This window comes from Notolabrus celidotus, chromosome 8, assembly GCF_009762535.1.
Source record: "Notolabrus celidotus isolate fNotCel1 chromosome 8, fNotCel1.pri, whole genome shotgun sequence".
NCBI classification, from domain to species: domain Eukaryota; kingdom Metazoa; phylum Chordata; class Actinopteri; order Labriformes; family Labridae; genus Notolabrus; species Notolabrus celidotus.
The window spans coordinates 26,252,174-26,276,169 of NC_048279.1; the positions used below are offsets into that span (position 1 = coordinate 26,252,174).

The 23,996-nt window shown below is 41.4% G+C and overlaps 1 protein-coding gene and 1 long non-coding RNA gene across 5 annotated transcripts in view; one reads left to right on the forward strand and one right to left on the reverse strand.

Moving 5' to 3' along the window:
• Nucleotides 1-23,996, forward strand: part of LOC117817552 (ecto-NOX disulfide-thiol exchanger 2-like) — a 151,223-nt gene that overhangs the window by 89,451 nt on the left and 37,776 nt on the right. For all 4 annotated transcript variants that reach the window (XM_034690291.1, XM_034690292.1, XM_034690294.1 and 1 more), the window contains 2 exons: nt 400-531; nt 18,284-18,439. In XM_034690291.1, coding sequence (XP_034546182.1) covers nt 400-531; nt 18,284-18,439 — 288 coding nt within the window. The remainder of the gene's footprint in view (nt 1-399; nt 532-18,283; nt 18,440-23,996) is intronic.
• On the reverse strand, nt 10,570-10,843 carry LOC117817553. The gene is made up of 2 exons (XR_004632162.1): nt 10,754-10,843; nt 10,570-10,655 (listed from the first exon to the last, which is right to left on the reverse strand). It is a non-coding gene; the product is annotated as an uncharacterized LOC117817553 (long non-coding RNA).

A 23,996-nucleotide genomic window follows, 5' to 3' on the forward strand; every position in this document is an offset into this window, starting at 1 on the left:
CAATGATTACAGGGAAGAATAGAGAGGAGATTTCGGAGGACATGAAATGCACAATCCGATGTGCGGCGATCCTGGGAGTGATGTAAATGCAGGAAATACAATGCAGTTGTGCAGACCAATCACACGGCTTGTGGTCTGCGTCTATTCAACACGTAGTTACATTTTGGAGGAGGAGTGCGTCGGATACGTGCATAGGCCTCTGTGTAGGCATGGGAGCTGCGCAGTCCTACATCGTAGGCTACGCCATTGATTCAACACAGAAGAATAAACCAGGCTTTACATCCACCCTGTGGTCTGCACACTGATGAAGTGACCCTGTTTAATGCTGAAACCAGTTTGCATTATTGTTGAAACAATTTCACCCCTGATTCACCTGTCTTCTTCTTTTTTCTTCTGCAGAAGGGATCTGTAACTTGACGATGGACTCCAACTCAATGACTCTGCCCATGTCAGACCCCAGCCCCTGGGCCACAGCCATGAACAACCTGGGGATGCCTCCAATAGGACTGACTGGACAGCAACTCATGCCAGGTAACGCACCACTTACTATTCAGGACACAACACCTGAACCACAGCTGCCTTAATGTTGTGAGGTGATTTCAGTATTTTGTTGTCAGTACGGAAGTTTCACATTTTTATTTCATATCCATCCTTACTGCTGATATTAATATTGTACACTTAAAGCTGATCCAGAATACAAAGTATCATTCAGTCTATCAGGAGTTTCTATGCCTACATTTGTAGTCATCACTGTATCTGCTGTCTTTTCAGGTGATTATGATTTAACAGCATATTTTTATGTTGATTCATTCACTTCAGAACTGTAGCTTTTGCTCTAACTCAATCCCCATAATGATTTAAATAGCTTAGAAGCATAGCAGCACTTGTTTTCCCCTCAGGCCCCTCCCTTTTAGACCTGGCATAGTGTTGAAATCATTTGAATGTGAGAACTAAAGGGAAATAAATCCAAACCTTCAGCTTAGATTCATGTTTTAAAGTTTGTGCTTTTGCAAGTATGTTTTTTTTATTAGAACTTTTTTTGAGGCAGTGCTTTAAAAATTATATTGGTTGAGGGATTTTAGTTGTCCCAACATTGCGTCTGACTGAATGAGTGTTAAAGAGTCAGGCACTTCTGCTTCCGTGACTATCTTTTTAATTTTTTGTACTGTGGGATTTTGGTGTGTGTGCTTTGGTCATTCAAAATGAGGATGCTGGAATAAACAGGATGAGATGAGTCACCAAGTACGGATTGCAAAGCTGTAATCAGTTTTAGGATGTCATACACAAACCAACAGGCTTTGTCTGACTGAGAATGAAATGTTCCAAAACAAAATCCTTTGGGAATCAGTGAAAGAACTGCAGGTTTTTATAACTCTTAAGGTTCTATCTTTCTGGTTGTTGACATTGATAGATGGTCATTGTCCTGTCCTTTGTGTCACTCTTTATTTTAGTGTTCAAACTTTTCAGACACATGGCATGTGCAGTGTTCTCTGTTATTACAAACTGAGTGTCAGGTTGACAATCTAGATGAGAAATCTGAAGCAGAGCCTTTCACCTGACAGTGGCTGGTCTGCCAGAGAGAGGAGGAAGGAACACTTCATTGTTTTTTTCCAGCTGCTCTGTCAGTCAAAAACAACAATACATAAATAGCTCCTTTATTTCTGCTCCTCTTTTTATCTGACAAACATGTAATGTGCACACTAGAGAGCTTAGCTCGGCAATGAATAAGTAATGTCAGTGGTCTAGTAGCATGTTGTATACCAGTTATAAAGCAGTACCAGGTATTTTTACGGGAAATCTTATTTACTGGATTATTTCTTTTGTGATGATTTTATGCATCAGGGTCACCAGATGAGGACAAGGTTGAGTGATGTAGCACTTTAATGTAGGGATGCACCGATCCTACTTTTTAGGTCCCGATAACGATATCTGGGCTTTGGTATCTGCCGATGCCGATACTGAACCGATCCGATCCAGGTATTGATTTAGCAATCTCTTTTCCTTAATATGAGAATAAGACCAAGAACCATGTTTTGACAACTTCAGGCTTTTCTGACTTTGAAAACCAAAAAAGAAGCGTGACATGCACCTAAACTGCAGAGCCTCTGTAGCTATCCTCCATCATGCTCCGCCGGGAAAAATGCACAGGCCGGCTGGCGCTGATGACGTAGGAGACGCACATGGCTGTTGTAAACACAGAAAAGCATAGAACTGAGATGAATAGATCTGCCATATGGATCGGCACTATATGTCGGCCACTTGTCACTGATATCCGATCTAGCTTTTTTAGTCTGATCTGGCCAATATCCGATACCAGGATCGGATCAGTGCATCCCTACTTTAATGTTCTGTATTACCACCTGATCACTCTGCTATCTATAACATTAAGGTTCGGCAACATTCTCTCACTCTCCACCTCTGAAGAGTTCTTCTGTCTCATCTTTTCTCTCTCTTCAGCAAAAAGCCTTTCTTTAAAGCTTCTTATAAATCACTTCCAACTTCTTAGCTGAAATGCACTTTCATTTTTGAAATATGGCAAGCTGTGTGTGTGTTAGTGTGTGTGTGGTTGGATGCATGTTTGTACACTCTCAGAGATGAACAGTCTTCCAAATGCACTCCGAAGAGAAGCACATACACATTACACACACACACAAACACAGTCGTGCTAAGGCCTGGCATATTTCAAATATGATGAACTAAAACCTTCCTGCTCAGGGCAGACAGAGGAGACAGCTTCCTTCTTTTAAACTATATGAGCAGTGTGTCCTCACAGCAGACTGTCTACTGTATAATGTGAATAAAAGCACAGGTGTTACTAATATCATTAATTACGGCTCTGTTTGTGTTAAAACTTGTCATTAAGCTGTGCCAGTAATGATACAGCATGTTGATGCTTGAAACTGGCACACCTGAGAGGAATGCAGCAATCAGTGAAGTGATTAGCTGCACCTGTGTTTGTTAATATGTGTGCTGTAACAAAGGTCAGTTAAACAGCTCCTGTAATGAATCAGTCCCTTTGCCAGATTCAGCCTCCGGTCCTACTCAAAACCAGTGCTAACGTGAGATGGTTTTGGACTTTAATTGTGTATGCAGGGTTCCCACGCATCCTGGAAAACCTGGAAAACCTGGAAACCAGTTGACCAGTTTTCCAGTACTGGAAAACACCTGGAAAATGGGAGGAAAAGTAAAATGTCCTGGAAAATCACATATAGTCCTGGAAAATGATTCCAACATGGCTGCGTGCGACCTGACCCTATTAACAAAACACATCCCCATTCATTGAAAGTTGAGCACACGCTGTGCTGGAAAAGAAAGCGACACTGCACAACTTTTTTCTCATCTTTTCTCCTTCACTTCATAATCATGCATTCACAGGAAACGGGGGTATAATGTCTAGTTTTATGGTACATTAACCTTGTAGAGTGCTCTATTGATTCAAAGAGTCTTATATTTAAGTTATAGTTTGACCAGTGGAGTCGGGCAGAGAGCTTGGGGGTCTGTGCCTCACAACTTTCTCTGCAGGCTGAGAGCTCAATTACCGTACTCTAGCTCAGTTGTTCTCAAAGTGGGGTCCCGGGACCCCTGGGGGTCCGCGAACCATAGCGTGGGGGTCCGTGAAATAATTTGAATCAATTTCTAATAAATTATAAAATTGTGCTGTGTCATCACAAAACAGCATATACACCATTGTTATGAAACCATTTGGTGGCTCGAAGGGATATGTGAGTCTTGCTACTGTTAATTTTCTGAAAGCGTTTAAGATCAATTACTTGAAAAGTATAAATGTTGTCATGCTGAGTCCACAAGGAATGAAATGACCCTCTGTTTTAAAGTATACAAGTGGTATTTACTTGATTCAAATTGAAGTGTTATCTGTTTATCACTATGGTACAGGTCTGAAGTATTTACATTGATACGTTAGTAAGCATGTGCTTTAGTGATGGGAAGTTCATCTCTTTTCAGAGAGCCGGCTCTTTCGACTCCCAAACAGCTCTTAATTTAGGATCTTTTATAGCCGTATATTTTACCTTAATTTTGCAAAAACGTATGGTTTGTGTTGAAAACCCTTTTACGTACGGTGTTGTCCAATTTTTCACCCTGTCCAATTTTGTGCATTTATTCTGTTACAAAACCATTCTTACCCTAACCCTAGGGTTAGGGTTGTAATTAGGGTTGGGGTTAGGGTTAGGGTTGTTATTAGGGTTAGGGTTGTGATTAGGGTTAGGGTTAGGGTTGTTATTAGGGTTAGGGTTAGGGTTAGGGTTGTTATTAGGGTTAGGGTTGTGATTAGGGTTAGGGTTAGGGTTGTTATTAGGGTTAGGGTTAGGGTTGTGTTTAGGGTTAGGGTTGTGTTTAGGGTTAGGGTTAGGGTTAGGGTTAGGGTTAGGGTTGTGATTAGGGTTAGGGTTAGGGTTAGGGTTGTGTTTAGGGTTAGGGTTGTGTTTAGGGTTAGGGTTAGGGTTAGGGTTAGGGTTAGGGTTAGGGTTAGGGTTGTGATTAGGGTTAGGGTTAGGGTTAGGGTTGTGTTTAGGGTTAGGGTTGTGTTTAGGGTTAGGGTTAGGGTTAGGGTTAGGGTTGTGATTAGGGTTAGCATTGTTTTTAGGGTTAGGGTTAGGGTTGTGATTAGGGTTAGGGTTGTGTTTGGGTTAGGGTTATGGTTAGGGTTGTGATTAGGGTTAGGGTTATGATTAGGGTTAGGGTTGGGGTTGTTATTAGGGTTAGGGTTGTGATTAGGGTTAGGGTTATGATTAGGGTTAGGGTTAGTGTTGTGATTAGGGTTAGGGTTAGGGTTAGGATTAGGGTTGTTATTAGGGTTAGGGTTGGGGTTAGGGTTAGGGTTGTGATTAGGGTTAGGGTTATGATTAGGGTTAGGGTTAGGATTAGGGTTAGGGTTAGGATTAGGGTTAGGGTTAGGGTTGTGATAGGGTTAGGGTTATGATTAGGGTTAGGGTTAGGGTTGTGATTAGGGTTAGGGTTATGATTAGGGTTAGGGTTGTGATAAGGGTTGGGGTTGGGGTTAGGGTTAGGATTAGGGTTAGGGTTAGGATTAGGGTTAGGGTTAGGGTTGTGATAGGGTTAGGGTTATGATTAGGGTTAGGGTTAGGGTTGTGATTAGGGTTAGGGTTATGATTAGGGTTAGGGTTGTGATAAGGGTTGGGGTTGGGGTTAGGGTTAGGATTAGGGTTACGGTTAGGATTAGGGTTAGGGTTAGGATTAGGGTTAGGGTTGTGATAGGGTTAGGGTTATGATAAGGGTTGTGATTAGGGTTAGGGTTGTGATTAGGGTTAGGGTTATGGTTAGGGTTATGATTAGGGTTAGGGTTATGATTAGGGTTAGGGTTAGGTTTAGGATTAGGGTTAGGGTTATGATTAGGGTTAGGGTTAGGATTAGGGTTAGGATTAGGGTTAGGGTTATGATTAGGGTTAGGATTAGGGTTAGGGTTAGGGTTAGGGTTAGGATTAGGGTTACGGTTAGGATTAGGGTTAGGGTTAGGGTTAGGATTAGGGTTAGGGTTATGATTAGGGTTAGGGTTAGGATTAGGATTAGGGTAAGGGTTAGGATTAGGGTTAGGGTTAGGGTTATGATTAGGGTTGTGATTAGGGTTAGGGTTGTGATTAGGGTTAGGATTAGGGTTAGGATTAGGGTTAGGATTAGGGTTAGGGTTAGGGTTGGGGTTAGGGTTAGGGTTAGGGTTAGGGTTATGGTTAGGGTTATGATTAGGGTTAGGGTTATGATTAGGGTTAGGGTTAGGTTTAGGATTAGGGTTAGGGTTATGATTAGGGTTAGGGTTAGGATTAGGGTTAGGATTAGGGTTAGGGTTATGATTAGGGTTAGGATTAGGGTTAGGGTTAGGGTTAGGGTTAGGATTAGGGTTACGGTTAGGATTAGGGTTAGGGTTAGGATTGTGATTAGGGTTATGGTTAGGGTTAGGGTTAGGATTAGGATTAGGGTAAGGGTTAGGATTAGGGTTAGGGTTAGGGTTATGATTAGGGTTGTGATTAGGGTTAGGGTTGTGATTAGGGTTAGGGTTAGGATTAGGGTTAGGATTAGGGTTAGGATTAGGGTTAGGGTTAGGGTTAGGGTTAGGGTTAGGGTTAGGGTTAGGATTAGGGTTAGGGTTAGGATTAGGGTTGGGGTTGGGGTTAGGGTTAGGATTAGGGTTAGGGTTAGGGTTAGGGTTGGGGTTGGGGTTGGGGTTGGGGTTAGGATTAGGGTTAGGGTTAGGGTTAGGGTTAGAACCAGAACTTAACCTAAGCAAACAGAACCAGAACCAAACTCAAGCAAACAGAACCAGAACCAAACCCAATCAAACCCAACCAGACCCGAACCAGAACTGAACCAGATACGTACCCGAACCAAACCAGAACAGAACCAGAACAGAACCAGAACAGAACAGAACCAGAACCGAACCAGAACCGTACCAGAACTGTAACAGAACCGAACCGAACCAGATCCAAATTAAAGCAAACAGAACCAGAACCAAACTCAAGAAAACAGAACCAGAACCAAACTCGAGCAAGCAGAACCAGAACCAGAACCAAACTTAAGCAAATAGAACCAGAACCAAACTCAAGCAAACAGAACCAGAACCAGACTCAAGCAAACAGAACCAAACCCAACCAGAACCGAACCAGACCCTAACCAGAACCGAACCAGAACCGAACCAGAACCGAACCAGAACCGAACCCGAACCGAACCAGAACCGAACCAGACCCGAACCAGAACCGAACCAGAACCGTACCCGAACCAGAACAATACCAGAACCATACCAGAACTGAACCAAAACCGTACCAGAACCGAACCAGAACCATACCAGAACCATACCAGAACAGTACCAGAACCGAACCAGAACCGAACCAGAACCGAACCAGAACCATACCAGAACCGAACCAGAACCGTACCAGAACCGAACCAGAACAGAACCAGGACAGAACCGAACCAGAGCCGTACCAGAACTTTAACAGAACCGAACCGAACCAGATCCGAACTCAAGCAAACAGAACCAGAACCAACTCAAGTAAACAGAAACAGAACCAACTCAAGCAAACAGAACCAGAACCAAACTCGAGCAAACAGAACCAGAACCAGAACCAAACTCAAGCAAACAGAACCAGAACCAAACTCAAGCAAACAGAACCAGAACCAAACTCAAGCAAACAGAACCAGAACCAAACTCAAGCAAACAGAACCAGAACCAAACTGGAGCAAACATTATTAATATCCTCAGGTTGGCATTGAGAAAAATCCGATGCGTCAGCTTGGATGGGCTGATCCGGTTTCTCCTCTCAGTGAGAATTTGCCCGGTCTTCGAGAAGAACCCTAACCCTAACCCTCTCAGAAGGAACAGATGAAGCCAAGATACACAGCTTCCCCTCCATCACCTGTATCCTATATCCTCACATGTGATTCTGAAGAAACGATATTCCACTTTTGGGACCCTTCAAAAATTGAGCATGAAATGTGGTTTGTGGATGAATAACAAATATGATTGCATCTGTGCGTATATATAATATTTACACAATATGTACAATCACATTATATACATAATGTATTGGGTTTTTTTTGGTTGTTTTTAGGGTCAAATCTGCTGGGAAAAAAGTATAGAGTCCCTGCATACTCACACAGGGGATCCACACTTCTACTCTTGATATTTTCCCATCATCTAGGATGAATGGTAACATAGATGAGCAAAACTAATTCCTTCTTTACTTGAGTCATTCATGTCTCTAAACTGTCCACTTTCTTTTTATTTCACCCTGAATGTTGACATCAAAGCTCCTCAGATGTCAGGCTCTGCTCATTATGATTACTCTGATGTGAAATGAATGTGTCATAGTGCTGTAGATTGATGCCGCTTGTTTGAATTGCATTAATATCCCTGGTCTTGTGTATATGAGGCTAATGTGCAATTTGTCCTGTTCTAACAGTCGCAACAGACTAATGACTGAGGTAGAGGTCAATTAAATATGGTGTGGTGAGAAAAAGAGTCCTAATCAGGCTAAATAATGGAACTGTCCTGAGTGGGATTCCCATGAGAGATCAGGATCTTTCAGCCTACACTGAGGAAACACGTGAGGTATCAGGAGCAGTTTCTGTTTGCTGCTGTAGAGAGGACAGAAACAAGGAGACAGTGATGGAGAGGTAGGAGACCTGGGTTGATAGGACAGCTGTGTCTCCCAAGAGTAGATCACCTGGAGTAATAGCTGGTATTACCCATCGTTTCCTCTCCTTCTTTCCTTTCCTAATATCCTGTTTCTGCTCCCTTCCTCACCGGCCTAAATTACCTACAGCTCATTTATATCTTAAAACAGCTGAGTCAGCCTCTGTAACTGAGAGCTGCACTGAAACATGCACTGTTACTTTCTGAGCTCCTTCACACTCCTCTGAGTCGAACTGAAACACTCATCTGAGCCCAAACTGTAAAAAGATGGTGGAGCCACTCCAGCAGCTAATTATATTCTATATCCATAATGTAAAAGCTAAAAAAAATCGAGTTATCCTCTCTTTCATAGGAAGAGAGAGAATACTTCTGATATGTAAATTCCAGAAATGTGCTGCTGTGTTATCATCTCTCTACACTCAGGAGTAATTCTACATATATTACTCACAGGCCTCCACTTTCCTCCCACCATGCATTTTTCATTTCACTCAGGCCAACAGAACTTTACTTGTTGAAGCCCGGAAGAAATTTTCTGAGTGGAGAAGATCCACTTAATACTCAGTTTACAGAGAATAATGAGGATGAAAAAATCCAAGGTTAACAACTTATACATCTAAATTCAAATATTCTTTGGTAAGGTAATTGTGCTCGACTTGGCATTTGCATTCCTTTTACTGCGACTTTAGTTAATGACAGAGTTTCCTCAAGAAATCTCTAGGAACGATGCTTGAGAAGTTGTCTGATACTGTCATGTGGCACTTGTTTCCGGAGCACCTTGCAGCTCTGGTGGATGAGTTATTGATTCTGCATCACGACAGAACATGATCTTTGTCTCCTTTTTGTTCCACCTCTAAACATCAGGGGAGAATTCACCTCACTCTTTGTTCCTTCCTGTTTGATCTGGGGGTACACTCATGCTTGCAAGCGACTGGTCGTAAGCTTCCTTGCAGCTTCAATCAGTTTGTCTCATTCATTAAAAGATAGTGCCTGTGCTGGACTGTTTTCATTATACACTAAAGTTTGCCTCTGTTTCATCCACTGTGTGAGAATGTGTTTCTGCTCCAGCCAAGTGGATTTATGCAGACTGACAGCTGGATAAACAGACCACTGTGGGCAAGAGCATTCAACCCTCTGCAGCCAAGCATAGTCCAATGCATGCATCCGGTGGTGACAGTTTTGTTTCTATAGATGGACTAGACAGTTACTACTTTGTTAGAAAGCTATTGCTACATGTTTGTATTAGTGAAGTGTTTGGATAGAGGGAGGGGGGAAATCAGGCCACAGACCTGATTCTAGTTGGCTAGTGCTGTATGATAAACACTGCTGAAGGTACAGAGGAGTGTAAGACCCATATTGTTTCATGTCCACACCTTTTTTTCTACAATACTGCTGTTGTGTTGATTCTGTCTGTCCTGCATGTATGACATCTATTGCATGCCCATCCATCCATCCATCAAGAAGACAGATCTCACCAAGCTTTCACCCCTTTTCTGTTAAAGGTAGTATTACCGTCATGCGAATCATTGCGAAAAGTTGGAGGATGTTTTCATCTGGACAGACCATGAGGCCCGCTCATGAAATAAATATTTAGAAATACACTGACTTGTATAGCCCAGGGTGAGCAGCAGTTTCTGACTCAACCCAAGCTGTTCCCATCAAATAATGGCCTGGAGGGAAAATAAATTGCAGTATTCAAATAGAGGACCCATGCCTACTCAACACAATAAGTGGGAAAACTAGAATAACAATAAAAAGCCAAAAAATTAGCTGTTAACCAAACTGTGGTACAAACATGTCCAGTATTAATGTAGGAAGTCCAATGAAATTAGCCAAAATTTCAACTGTTTTGTCTGTTCTGAAATCACGTCAACATACAAGTCCAAAGTGCCAAATATACTGGGTGGGGGTTTGAAGTGAAAGGTCCCCTTGAAAAGTAAAGCTCCATATACAGTATGCAAAACGGACTCTTGTATTTTCATTCATTTTACATGAACTCAGGATGGTAGATCTTTTATTTGTAACACCTCAAGTGAGCCATGTTTCTTTTTCTTGTACTGGAACTCTGTGTGAAATGTCACACTGGTAGAGAAACATGACCATTGTTGGGTTCAGTGTTAAAAGCAAGCTCTTTGTTAAGTGTTATCACAGCATCTGTGTAAAGGTTTCTCAAGAAAAAAAAATGACCCCAACTATGTGAGTTGAGGAGTCAGACTTCAGAACACAGCTGGATTTAAGGATTCTGACTCACAGTTAGCAGGGTTGGTTTGGCTCATCTACTGTAGGAACACTCTACTGTACTGATAGTGGAGTTTGTATGTTTTTATAGTGCTTGTTATCAGTGTTACTTTTAGTATCTGGAGCTCTTCTGCTAACCGTTTGTGTAAAATGTTTGTCAAACACGCCGGATTCAGGTCAGATTTCAAAGGTTTATTTTCAAAAGAAAGGATCAGCTCAGTGCTGACAAAGGAGTGGATTTGGATGTGGATGATTTTTGCTATTACAAACAAAGGGAAAAAAGGAGATATTAAATATCTAAATAAACAATGTCACATAATACTGATAAAGATAATTCAGAAATAAGGGGTAACTTACATCAGTAATGCATCCACTCCAGGTAATTCTTCGAAACCACATGGCACAAACATTTAGACAAAGGAGTCACTGACACATGCCAGGTTTGGAGGGAAAAGGGGAAACAAAGGCTTGGGTACAGGCTTTTATAGTGTTGGGGGCGTGGCTCGGTTGATCAGGTGTGGCCTGGTGAGTTAACATGCAGGTGGAGTGGAGACTTGTGATTTAACAGTTTGAGTTGACCTGATTCAGTGAAAAATCAGAGAAGCAGTTAAACGTCAAGATGTAAAAGTACGATGATCCACGGTTTTCAGACAAGAGTTCAGAAAGATCAGAGAGTGTCAGTGGAAAGTTCCAGAAATTGATCAAAAAGTTATTCCTCTTGTCAGAAAAAAGGTCTGAGGAATGATCCAGGTCCAGGCAGATGATCAGAGCTTGTGGTTTATTATCTTTTGCCTGAAAGAGACGTTGAGTCTGGTTTTGCGTGAATGTAGTTTATGTCAACAATGGCATCATCTAAGCAGAACAAATAAGAACCTCCTCAGATGTCTAACCACAGCGTAAACAAATATAAAGCACATCTTCTTATGGTAAGTAGTCTGGTAAGAAGATACCGTGAACAGAGCAGACATTGCAACAGTGACAGCTGGATTCAACATCTGGTTTAAACATCTAACAGACAGAGAGAGTGGATGTCTGTCCAGGAGAGTTCACCGTGTATTTCTCCGTCTTTCATCAGAACTTTCTCGAACAAACCCGGACTATAAGCAGAACCAGATGGAGAGCTATAGAGTTCCTCCTCTACATTTCTGTCAAAATACAGACCTCACAAGATGGTTTTCATTAACAGACACTCTACAGTATGTATTGTATCACTGTTCTTGTGCTTCCAGCCAGCTCCTCTGTACATTTGCCTTTGAATGAAAGACTCCACCGTCAATCATCAGCCTTCTTTGGCTCAAACCTTTAACAAAAATCTTGTTGATGTGTAAAAGCACTTAATAAAACATTTGTCAGGGGAGCTGTTCTGAAAGCCTTTATAGCAGGTTGTGACCTCAGTGTGGAGAGGGTCAACCAAAGAGTGATTTCTCATTTTCAGCTGCTTTTATTTGAACAATTTTTGAAGACCTGAAGTGGTTAACGTATCACCACCTCTCCTTGAAAAGGCAAATGATTCAGAAGAGTGTTCCGATTTTTTTGGTAAGAGTATTTTTTTTTTATATGTGTGTATGTGTAGTTAGGATTGTTTAGTATGACTGTGACACAGCAAAAAACTGAGATGCTCAACAACTGTCTGGAGGGGAGGAAAATAAGTCAATATTTCAGATTACGTTAAAAAACATATAGGTGAGTATATACAAAGGTGCTTTGTGTTAGAACAATGTTGTTTCTTATCTCTTCAGTCTTTCTCTTTAATCACCATGTGTTTCAGTACTGCCTCTCAATTAGGCTACACAACATGAAGAGCATTAATCACCAAACTTTTCTCACTTAAACTCTGAAAAATAATCACTAAAGCCTTTCTTTTGTGGTCTTATTTTTGTTTGTCTGACCTTGAAACTAAAGTGAATCTTAACGTGAACATGGCAGACCAGTCCTATACTTGCATCTAAGGCACATGGGGTAACTTCAGATCTTAGATTTCTTACATTTGAAGTCAAAGGTGTTCACATGATAAAAGCAAACCTAAAAAGATGTTGCTCAACCAGAAGCAGAAACATTTAGCCTTCCACATGTGTTTGCAAAGTTAACATAATTAATTTCAGATGCTCATTCTTATGCATGGACACACAAACAAACTAAAACACCCTGGAGAATAGATAAGCCAGCTTGAGGGACACACAGCTCCTCCCTGAATAAACAACCACTGCTTTGTCTGCACCATCACACTCATCCTCATCCCTCCCCCACAGTCGCCTCAAAACCTCCACACACAACTACACACAAACACACACATCAAACCACAATGGAATATATGAAAACTGTCATGCCTGATAACCAACCATGTAAACAGTGCTCCTTGTGAATTCAGAGGACTCCAGACCCCTGAAGATATGAATCAGGGTCCCCTCATTGTCACACATTAGCTCACCTGAATTAACATCAGGAAATATATTAGCTGACAGTCGCTCCTTCGCCCAAAGCCTTTTCAAATCCTTGGACTGAACGCTGTGTCCCTTTCTGCTGACTGCACTGGAGTTGCACTGGTTCAATGCCAGAGGATTTTGGCTGCGTGTAGGCGGACAGAGTCGATAGACTTTGGATATACAGTGTGTCTGAGGGGAAAGAAAATCGAGCAGGAGTTATAGGGCTGTCGTAATGAAACTTTCTGACAGCTCTTCCTTTCTGTGGCAGCTATATTAGATTAAAGTCTGGATATCATTAAAAGTTAGATCTGTTCAGGAGGTTTGACCATGGAGGTGCCACATGCAGAAGACTGATTTCTGAGAAAACAGAACCTTATTTAGGTGTAATGGAATAGGAGGATTGAATTGCCTTTATAGACAGCACACTGTTTATATTTAATGTCTCTCCTGCAGGTTGCAGATAGGAAAAATGTTCCTGCAGGAGAAATGAAGTCTGAGATGTTCACATGAAAATGCAAAGTGTGTGACTCCTGGCAGAGATTGAGAGAAGCAGATTTCAGCCACTGGTAGGGTTCCAGGTGGTGTTGCTGGCTCGCCTCATTAGAGAATATTATCCAGCATGCCTCACAGGAACCATTCATGTCACCTCCTCCAATGTCCTGCTAGAAGGGACGTTTACCCTGGAAATCAAGGGAGGAGAAAGTCTGGAGGCAGGAGGAAGATATAAAGAGTCAGGAGCTTCATACAATCAAATACCTCATTGTTTTATTATTTATTTCCCTTTACCTCCATAATTGCATGTTGGGTTGACCATGAATCAGATCATAAATCCTTTGTAAAAAAAAAAACATTACCAGCAATTTTATTCATCCAATTGATCTGGTCTTTAAATCAGCATTCAGCAGGTTTACATGCGTGAATAAATTAGACACAACAAATGCACTCATAGAACCATTCTCTCTTTAATCATAGTCTTATTATTCAGCATGTGTTTTCCTTGAGACTTCAAATCAACAATGGAGTGTCATTTAGTTTGAGGATGAATAATACCTGCAGTGTGTACAGTGGTCAGGTAATCAAGGCAGGATGTCTTTTCATTGTACACTTGAAATTGAAATAATTGTGAGGATTTTCTTTTAATGCCGTGTTGTTTTCTGTCTGAATCCACAGATATCACTCGCATGGCTTTGTCACACACTGTGTAATTGTTCCTCGCTGCTCATCAGCCACATGAGATTATTTTGCCAGCGCTGTTTTAAATATGTTGAGCACTTACTTGAGTCACAAAAGGAAAGAATATAAAATAATGGGTTTTCAGTTTTATGTACTGTAAGACCAGAAAAGCAGGAAAAAGCTGGTATTGGAGAATACTTAAACTACAACAGTAATCTTTCTGTCAAGTGACAGTAGTGATAAGGTAAGTACATAATTTCCCTCTGGCAGTGTGGCATAATTTAAACTGAAAAGTCTGAAAATACCTTACAATTACACCTGAGTGCAGTTTCCAGAAAACATGCCTGAGCTACTTTTTGTGAGGAACTGTCACTGTTGAAACTTAATCGCTGAAGTTGTTGTCAGGCAGTTTAGGAGGACACTGGTTCTGTGCTGACATAACATTTCTTGATTCATTTGGACTTGTTGCAGTATTAGATTAGGATACAACAACTATGACGCACATGCCCTGATAACCACTTGCCTCTGTAGCATCACAGATTTCAAGCCGTCTGCATCTGTGCTTTTGTATTCAATGAAAGAGTAACTGTCCGGGTGTGTTCTCAGGTAGTGGACCCAGAGCTGAGACAGAGACACAGTGGAAGATTTTAGTCAGTTTATTACACAAAAAAAAATGAAAAAAAGATGCTGGCTTGAAAGGCTGGCATAGGGAAAAACCTGGGGTGGGTTCGCCGCTGAAGGCTGAGATGAGAGACAGCTGCACATAAAAGTGAAAAAACCACAGCAGGTCAGGCACACAGGAAAATACCAGGACACAGGAAAATCTTCAGGCTAATTACTTAACGCTATTCATGGGCTGTTTTCGAAACAGTCTACTATACTAGCAGTATGTACTGATTTAGCCAAAATTCAGTATGTAGTCTGCAGTATGCCAAAACTACCCTGATGTCGTACTGATTCAGGAACATTTCTCGGTATGCAGCAGACCAGTCTCCCTCACGTACTGTTTCCCACAATGCATAGCACTAGCGTTCTGCTTATTGTTTTATTTTTATTTTTTTGACAGGGGCACTCAGTTTTTAGGTGCTGTGAAAATGATTAAATTCCATATAAACCCCTTCTTAACTTTTTAAATCATAAGTGATGCTAAAGAAGCAGTTTTGCTATCAGCTTGGCCGTTGTTTACTTCCGCTTTCCGGAAATCCAGAGACGCCTGACCCAGCATACAGCAATACAGATCCAACAGAACAGTCGTACTACATACTACCTTGAAAGTATGCAGTATGCTGTATATACTGCATACCACATTCGTAGGTAGTATGTAGGAGGCGGTTTCGAAAACCGCCATAGTCACCAGTGGCAAAGGAATATTCTAGCACTGAAGTGGCAGGAGGACGAGGTATATGTAGTAGCACAAATAAGGAGATTGCTCACAGGTGAGTCCTCATACAGCAGCAGCAGTGAGCTACACCTACACAACACGCACAGGAAGGAGAGGGCAAAGGCAGAGAGGAGGGGTGGAACAAGAAAAGAGAGGAGAAAAAACACTGCCACAGCCTGAGATGTGACAGTAACCCAGTAACTGGAAGCAGCACCTTTTTATTAACCTCATTCAGTCTCTGCAGTATTCACAACAAATGTCAATAAGGATGGATTTTAAAACTGTATTAGTTACTTCATCTGACACATACCCTCCCCAACAGAGCTTACAGAATATTTTATGCTGCTCCCCCTGCCCTTTCCTACACCAGGTGTTTGGTATTCATGCTGTTACACCAGCCCTCTATTTTCCATTCCCCCTTTCTTATCTTCCTTCCTGCTATCTGTCTTCTTTTCCTTCCCCTCAATGGGCAGAAGAAACCATCAATTGCCTGGCAACTAGGGTACTTCTTATCACCCGTTTCCTCTCACTCTGACACCTTGTTACTGACTGATGGTCAGGTTATCAATAGATATTAAGTGTCTATCCATTTTCCTTTAATATGTTCACCTGGCTGGTTTATTTCCTTGTGTGTTTTCTGCTCTTCTTTGGCTTCTCTTTTGATCATTTTCATATTTTGTTTTATGGTATAATGTCTATATTTCACCCTTTCTGCCTCCAGGGACTTGTTCTAAGTCTTTGATAATGTTCACATTTCTGATTTTGGGTGTCATTCAATTCATCAGTTTCTCTCTTATATTAGATTTACAGGAAAATGCATTTTCCATTCAATGGTTTATACTGTAAACATTACTTCTCCTTTAGAAGATTGCACTTATAGAACAATACAGTCAGAACTGTAATGAAAGAGGAGAATGTCACAGTGGGCTTTTACAATGTAAGGGCCTGTGTCCACTGACGGCATTTTTTACTCTTGCAGCTGCTTTTCTCTACACCAAAGGAATGCAGTTCATTGTTTTTGGTGCTCAGTGCCCCTTTCTTCAAAAGCTTCCTCGACATCATGTTTGATCTTGTTGTGCGACCAACACTCTCAGTTTACAATAATTCAACCCTCAGAACAGTGCCATGCTTGTCAATGTCGTGTCTCCTTCACTGACCAATAAAAAACAAGAGCAGGCGGACTTCCAATATCAACTTTTCAGCAGCACTGGAGTATAGTTTCATGTACCAAGACTCAACTTTTCGAGGGTCCAAATTCCAGGTCTAGATCTGCTGCCAATGTCAGGATAAGATTCTTTCCATTGTTTTCATGTTTTCTTTCTAAAATGTCCTCAAATGAAAGCAAATACTAAGCATTTAGAGCAATTCAAAAGAGACCTAACAGTCACTGCCAAGGAGAACAGAAGCTCCATGGGACAACTTTCTTATCCCAGGGATAAAATAGGGAGCTGCCTGAGCAAAAATATTGGACACAATGCTTATTATCACAGATTAAAAAATTCAAGATAAAGGAAAATATGCTTTTTATCGATGAAAGCGCTCAAGCTCAATATAAATGCATATTTTCAACTCTTTTTTTCAAGGTTTATACATCAAATAACCATTAAAACTCAGTTAAACCACTAACTTTTACTTACTGGCTAAATCAGATGTCAAGTAAGTAATTTAGAGAATGGGGCGTGACATTCCCTACGAGTTGTAAAAGGGGTTATAAAATCTGGAAACGATAAGATACCATTTAAAAGTGACACATATCAACACTTGTTTAAAAGGAGAACCGTCTGATAACCCTTCAACAAAGCCATTCATGATGTCAGGAAAGGCGCCTGTTAATGTTGCTTGGCAGCAGAGTGGACAACATGGAGGACGTTACAATGTCAGATCAACTGATGTGTGCTGGTAGTGGTTGCCCTTTTTACCACGAGTTATCTATTCAGCTGTATGTGTGAAGCTCCTGCTCACCCTGTTGGAATTCTGATTTGCATAACCATCTGCTCAGTAAACATTATTCATTCTGTATTTTCTGATGTTCTTCCTTCATGTTTTTTAATGGGAGAGGCCCAACCAGAAACAACCTCACTGTAGAACACAACCTCAACAATAAACAGATATAAGTTAACATCAATTTGACATGTCAGTCTAAAATGAACATTAATACTTTTGTGTAGGAGATATATGGCCGACCTGTCTCCTTAACATTATGTTACTTGTCTATTTATTGCATGATTCGAGTTTTATCCAATGTGCCTGAAGTCAGAAACAACACCTTCTGAAAAATCCGCTCCCAGCTTGTCAGATTGGTTTTGTTACATGTCTGCCATATAACAGTGTGTGCATAATTTCCAGTGAGGGATATGTTTCAGAAGCAGTGCTTCTGCATGCACGCACAGGTGCAAAAACATTACACATCCTGCGGCAAAATTGTCAACTGCAAATCCTCTGCAAGTAACGTTGATGCACATCCAGGAGGGCAGAGTCATTTCCATTTGAAAAAGCTTTGTTAGGATGCATGTGCTCATAAAAAAACATGTGGATGCCAGAGCTCTAGCCTAAATCAGTAACACAAATGAAGCCTCTCTGTCGGTTCAGATCCATCTAGGTACATTATCTTTTAGGTTATGATTCAAACAGCAGGAGTGACAGGGACTAAAAAATTCTTAAAATATGCATGTTGTTTACACCATGCTTTATTCATGAATGGCTGTTTTCCATTTTATTCTGGCTGCTTGTGAGTCACTGGTGTTGACAGTGGAGTCACTCACTAGTATACAGGTTGAAATTAAAAGATTTAGTGAAATGATACCTGAAGTTTAACCCTTACTAACAAATATTTACCGCAGAAGTTTTGCTTCTTTCCAAAGGGTGATCAGCTGTTTAATCTAATTTATTATTCTCTCCTGCTTCCTCCAGACTTTGATCCCAACCTGGGTTTGATGCCTGGGCTCAGCCCTCTGAATCCCATGATGCCCGGCCTTGGTATGGTACCAGCTCCCCTCTCCCAAGACATCCCACTCATCAAGGAGATCATCCACTGCAAGAGCTGCACCCTGTTCCCTCCCAACCCCAGTAAGTCATAATATCATGCTAATCTTGTGCTAATCTCTATAAGCAGATATCAGCATGTGGATCCAGAGTAAGCAGGAGTGGGACAAGATTTCTGGCGTTGAAAGTTTCCTGGTTTCTGTTTTGAGGTCTGCATAGCACGGACCATATATTTTCATATTTTATTTAAATATAGACGTCAATCTTCTAACACCTGTCGTCTGAGATTTGAGATGATGCTTCTGATATTTCTGTCTGTGTTCTTTTTCACATTTACATCTTAAAGCATATCAACACCATCACAACAATCAGGAAAACCTCAGTCACTTTGTGTCATCTGTCTGTGGTTGTGCTGCACACACTGTTGTTTATATTTATCCCACCTCCAACATCCAATTATCCAGAGTGCGAACAGAATCAGTGGGGGGCACGCTCTGATTGATCCCACCTTCACTTTTTCAGATTTCACGCAGCAGAAAAGTTTCAGCCTCAGGGACTCTATTCACACAAGTCTCACATGTCATCTTCAAGCAGGAAAGAAACAAAAGCTTCTCACTGCAGCAGTGTTTGGGAGTTTACGATCCTTTCACAAAACAAAACACACTCTGCATTTTCTAAGACAAATACTTTTACCACACCTATAAAACTATTCACAAGTGATTGTGTTAAGCAATGGTACGCCCTGTGGCTCAGTATAAACCATCACTGTCACAATATGGTGCGGAGGGGAAAGCTGATTAAAAGTTGAACTTCACCTAGAAGAATCTCTCCAGCCTGGCGTCAGTCGAGAGAGACCAACTCAGTACTCTGTGCACATATAAACCCTGAGGCTGTGTGAGGGATCAGCTTGTCAATATTTTACCCTCCAACTTTAGAGCCTGTCACAACCACTCTGTGCCACAAGCATAACTTTTCCCCTGAATGCACGTGGCTCAGTACAGCTTACTTGGGTTGGAAAATGTACCTCACTTTTTAAAACCCTCTCTAAGATTATATGTGCCTCAAAATCGGAAGTTGTCATTTTCAGTGATACATGAGAACTATTGTGCAACTCCTCACCCTCTTTATATTTGTCTCACTATTCCATCACTGTTACTTTTCTCTATTCGATGCCTGTCTCTCCTTGAGATCTTACTTGTCACTTTTTCAGTGCCATTTTAAAAGTTAATCTTTAAGCCAAGTTTTTGCATGAGGCAGACATCTGAGGTAAAATACTGTGCCTGATTTCTCTCATGAAAGTCAAGTCACTCCACAAGCTTCAGCTCTGCATCGTACACTTAAGCCACTAAACCCTGTGAGGTGTTTCGTCGGGACAAACCGCTCCTGGGAGAGTCTCTAAAGAAATTGTCCCAGGTGAAGCACTGAGACAATCAAAAGGCTTGTATGAATTGGTTTGTTACATTTACATGGACAGTATCTCCAGATAAAGCAGGCCCTCCTTGTTACCTCAGGATCCTGTCTCTGCCTGTTGGCAGTGATGCTGTTGTGTTGACCTCATTGGAGCTGCAAATAAGAAATATTTTCTTCTAGATGGAGTGAAACAGGAGCTCAGTCTACCTAAACGACAGAGATGAGGTCGCAATAAGTCACATTTCCCCTTGGACAGAGTCGGGGGTGTGGATTTCCAGATTGAGTGTTGTAGTAGAACTGCTGCCTCGAAAAGGAGCTTTGAAAGGAGCGAGGATCATGCATCTCCTCAGGATGCCTTCTGGACACCTCTAAGTAATGGGATTCCAGGCATATTCAGCTTGAGGGAGAGACTCAGAGAAGGATGCAGGAATTATAAATCCCTCCTAGAGTGAAAATGCCTCAGGATCCCCCTCAAGGAGCTGCATGTCTGGAAAAAAGGATGTCTGAGATTGGCCAGGAACTTCTGCACTCATGTAACCTGGTCCTGCAGATATCTTGACATGAATAGATAGCTGCCATACTTTTTATTCTGAGTTCTTTTGACACCCATTAGAACAAAGTGCAGCACTTCTTTATTTCTGCTCATATCTGTCACATCAGAGGTGAAACTTCTTTTGAAATGTTGAGAGTAGGGATGACCACAATTAATCGAGTATCGATTAATTGATTGTTAAGAAATTACTCGAAACACGAATTTTTGTTATCAATTTTCCGTCACGTGGAACAAACATCATGTGGTCTCATATTACACTCAGCTATCAGGGAGGTGTTTTAAGTTTAAAGCATGTGTGGATGTGAATCAGCTGTTAAAGGTGTTGCGCACAGCGGAGATGCTCAGCTGGGGGCTGCGGCTGCGCGTCAGGTCTCCACAAGCACTTTTTTTAAAGAGGATCAAAACAAAACTGCTGCCAACAACGACACGGACACGAAGGTTGACAACTTTACACAGGACATTTCCCACCTTTGGATACGAAGGCAACAGACTGGGGGGAAATTCAGGTACGCTATGTTTGCAGAGCAGCAACATCAGAGCCGTCTGAGCTTTTCTGCAGCTGGACCATAGACTGTAAAAAAAATGGACGTAGTATCCGTGACGTCACCCATCTGATCTGTTTCTGAAGAGCTGTTTTGAGACCAATCGGCTGCGGCAGCCATATTGCTTCTGTCGAGCCAGTGTGACGTAAAGAGGCGGGCTTTGAGCCTCCTAGCCAACAGCTGCAGTGTTCCCACAGGCAGCTGTGCCTCTCATTGGAAGACTGGTAATCTCAATATCTTCGGAATTGCCGAATTAGAAAAAAATTCACCCCCCTCACAGTGAGAGGACGTCGAGCAATTAGCTATTCAGACTACACTCATCTTTTGTACCAGGCTGTAAACATGTTTATTAATGCTGCAAAGATAGTCATTTCCCCATTCAGCCAGCCTCAAGCGGATCCTCGATGAACTGCAGCTTTTAACACTTCCGCATTGACTCATATTTTTAGACCGGAGGTTGCCGCTTGAGCTGGACTGATTATGACCCGGTTGCGCTCCCAGCTGACACCTGATCGAATACACATGTTTATTTTTCTCAATAAGAACGAGTAGACAGAAAACTGGACACTGTGAGTCTGAAGTACTTTTCTGTTATTAGTCTCAGCCTTCACTTTATAAGACTATGTCCGCGTAGAATATTTTAATGAGCCTGATCGTTGATATTCTGCGTGTCAAACGTGTGCCCGTATTCAATCCCGTCAGTTATATGCATTTTGTTGCTGTAGAAAATACAATTTAGGGGGAAAACAACGTTTTATGCCTTGTTTTTGACGTAAGAATAATAATGTTTTTTTAATCAATTAATCGACAATTGATGTTAACATTTCCAAAAATCGATCATGGAAAATACTTTAAATGTACATCCCTAGTTGAGAGTTAGTAAGTTGTGGTTATTCTCGGTTCCAGGTCTTTCACATTAAACAGGTAAAAAGTTGTAGTGGAGTCATTAAGAATGCTTCAAGAGGGTTTTATCGTCTACCTTACTGTGTCACCTCTCAGGAGAGAAGAGCTAGGGAGGGGATCAGAGGAGAGGAGACATTAATGATAGAGGAAAATCATTATTTTATAGAGCAGGCTGTCAAAAGTGCTTCAGGCTGCAAGAAAGGGATGTTTAAGGAAAAATGTGAAAGAGAAAAGGAATGTGTTATAAAATCTCTGCCTTGTGGTCAGGCTTTTAACAACATGTTGTTTTTGATATTGGTCAATGTAAGGTTTTACATCAAGTACAATGTGGACAAAATGTTGATAATTTTCTGTTTACAAAGATGTGACATTGACTAATTGTGTGGGATCAGTGGTCCAACATCCATTCACCTGAACCAGAGATGTTTTAGGAATGATTTCCAGGGTTTTGGTGCAAGGACGCAGAGATAGAAGCTCTGATGCTATCTGCATTCAGGCTTTTAGCAAAGCACCCGCATCAAGGCAGCAAGGCTGCATATGTTGTCCGTTACACCAGGCATCACCCTCAAGCTGCTCACACTGAACCTGACACCGTGTGCATCATTCTCTCATTGACCTGTAACCGAACGGAAACAACCCTGCAGCGCTCTTGCTCTCCTCTTCATCCTCTTATCTTCTCACTTTGAATAACCTTTATAGTCAGTGTGCATCCTCATCAAGCTCGTCCTTTGTTGTGATCTTTTCTTTATTCTTCACTAGATTCCTGCTTGTCTCTTCAACTGCAACACTTTCCTGATCACCTGTGTAGTGCTAAAGTTAGGTAGTGACCTTTTATTTAATGCTTATGGTTTGCACTATTTTCTTTCAATATTTACACCTCTAGACTCAATTTGACAATCAAGTACCATTTTAAAGTCTGTGCTGTCTTTCTCTATGACCATATACTTCTGTAGCCAGTCTGAAAAAGATACCAGTGATATGTCCCAGTGTTACATATACAGGTGTAGCTAAAAAAAATGGAATATCAAGAAAAAAACATTTTCTATGTGCAATTTAATTCAAAAAAGTGAACTTTCTACTGCATTATCCTCTCAATAAAGGCATGAAATGCAAAATAAATGGAAAAGGTTTGCAAAAAAAATGTATTTTGGTTCATTTCAACTGAACATATTTAATGCAGTAGTTATTATTTTATTTGTTGCTTTAGCCATGTTGTCTTTGTGATTTTTTTTGCATGTCAATGTTGTTTCTTCATTTTTAATATTTTTAATAAAGGCTCAGATCCTCAATAGAAACAGATATTGATGCATTGTATCACATAATGATATATATATATTTTTAAATGCTTCATTTTTTTCATTAAGAGCCAATAGCTAGTCTACAGTCATGGCCAAAAGTTTTGAGAATGACACAACTATTAATTTTCACAAAGTCTGCTGTTTCAGTTTTTATAATGGCAATTTGCATATACTCCAGAATGTTATGAGGAGTGATCAGCTCAACTGCAATTAATTGCAAAGTCCCTCTTTGCCTTGAAAATGAACTTTATCACCAAAAACACATTTCCACTGCATTTCAGCCCTGCCACAAAAGGACCAGCTAACATCATTTCAATGACACACAGGTGTCACACACATTAACACAGGTGTGGGTGTTGATGAGGACAAGGCTGGCGATCAATCTGTCATGATTGAGTGACTGGACGCTTTAAAAGGAAGATGGTGCATGACACCATTGTTCCTCATCTGTTAGCCATGGTTACCTGCAAGGAAACACGTGCAGCCATCATTGCATTGCACAAAAAGGGCCTAACAGGGAAGTTTATAGCAGCGAGTAAGATTGCACCTCAGTCAACCGTCTATCGAATTATCAAGAACTTCAAGGAGAGAGGTTCAATTGTTGCCAAACAGGCTCCAGGGCGCCCAAGAAAGTCCAGCAAGCGCCAGGACCGTCTCCTGAAGGTGTTACAGCTGCGGGATCGGGCCACCACCAGTGCAGAGCTTGCTCAGGAATGGCAGCAGGCAGGTGTGAGTGCATCTGCACGCACAGTGAGGCGAAGACTTTTGGAGGAAGGCCTGGTGTCAAGGAGGGCAGCAAAGAAGCCACTTCTCTCCAGTAAAAACATCAGGGACAGACTGATATTCTGCAGAAGGTACAGGGACTGGACTGCTGAGGACTGGGGTAAAGTCATTTTCTCTGATGAATCCCCTTTCCGATTGTTTGGGGCATCTGG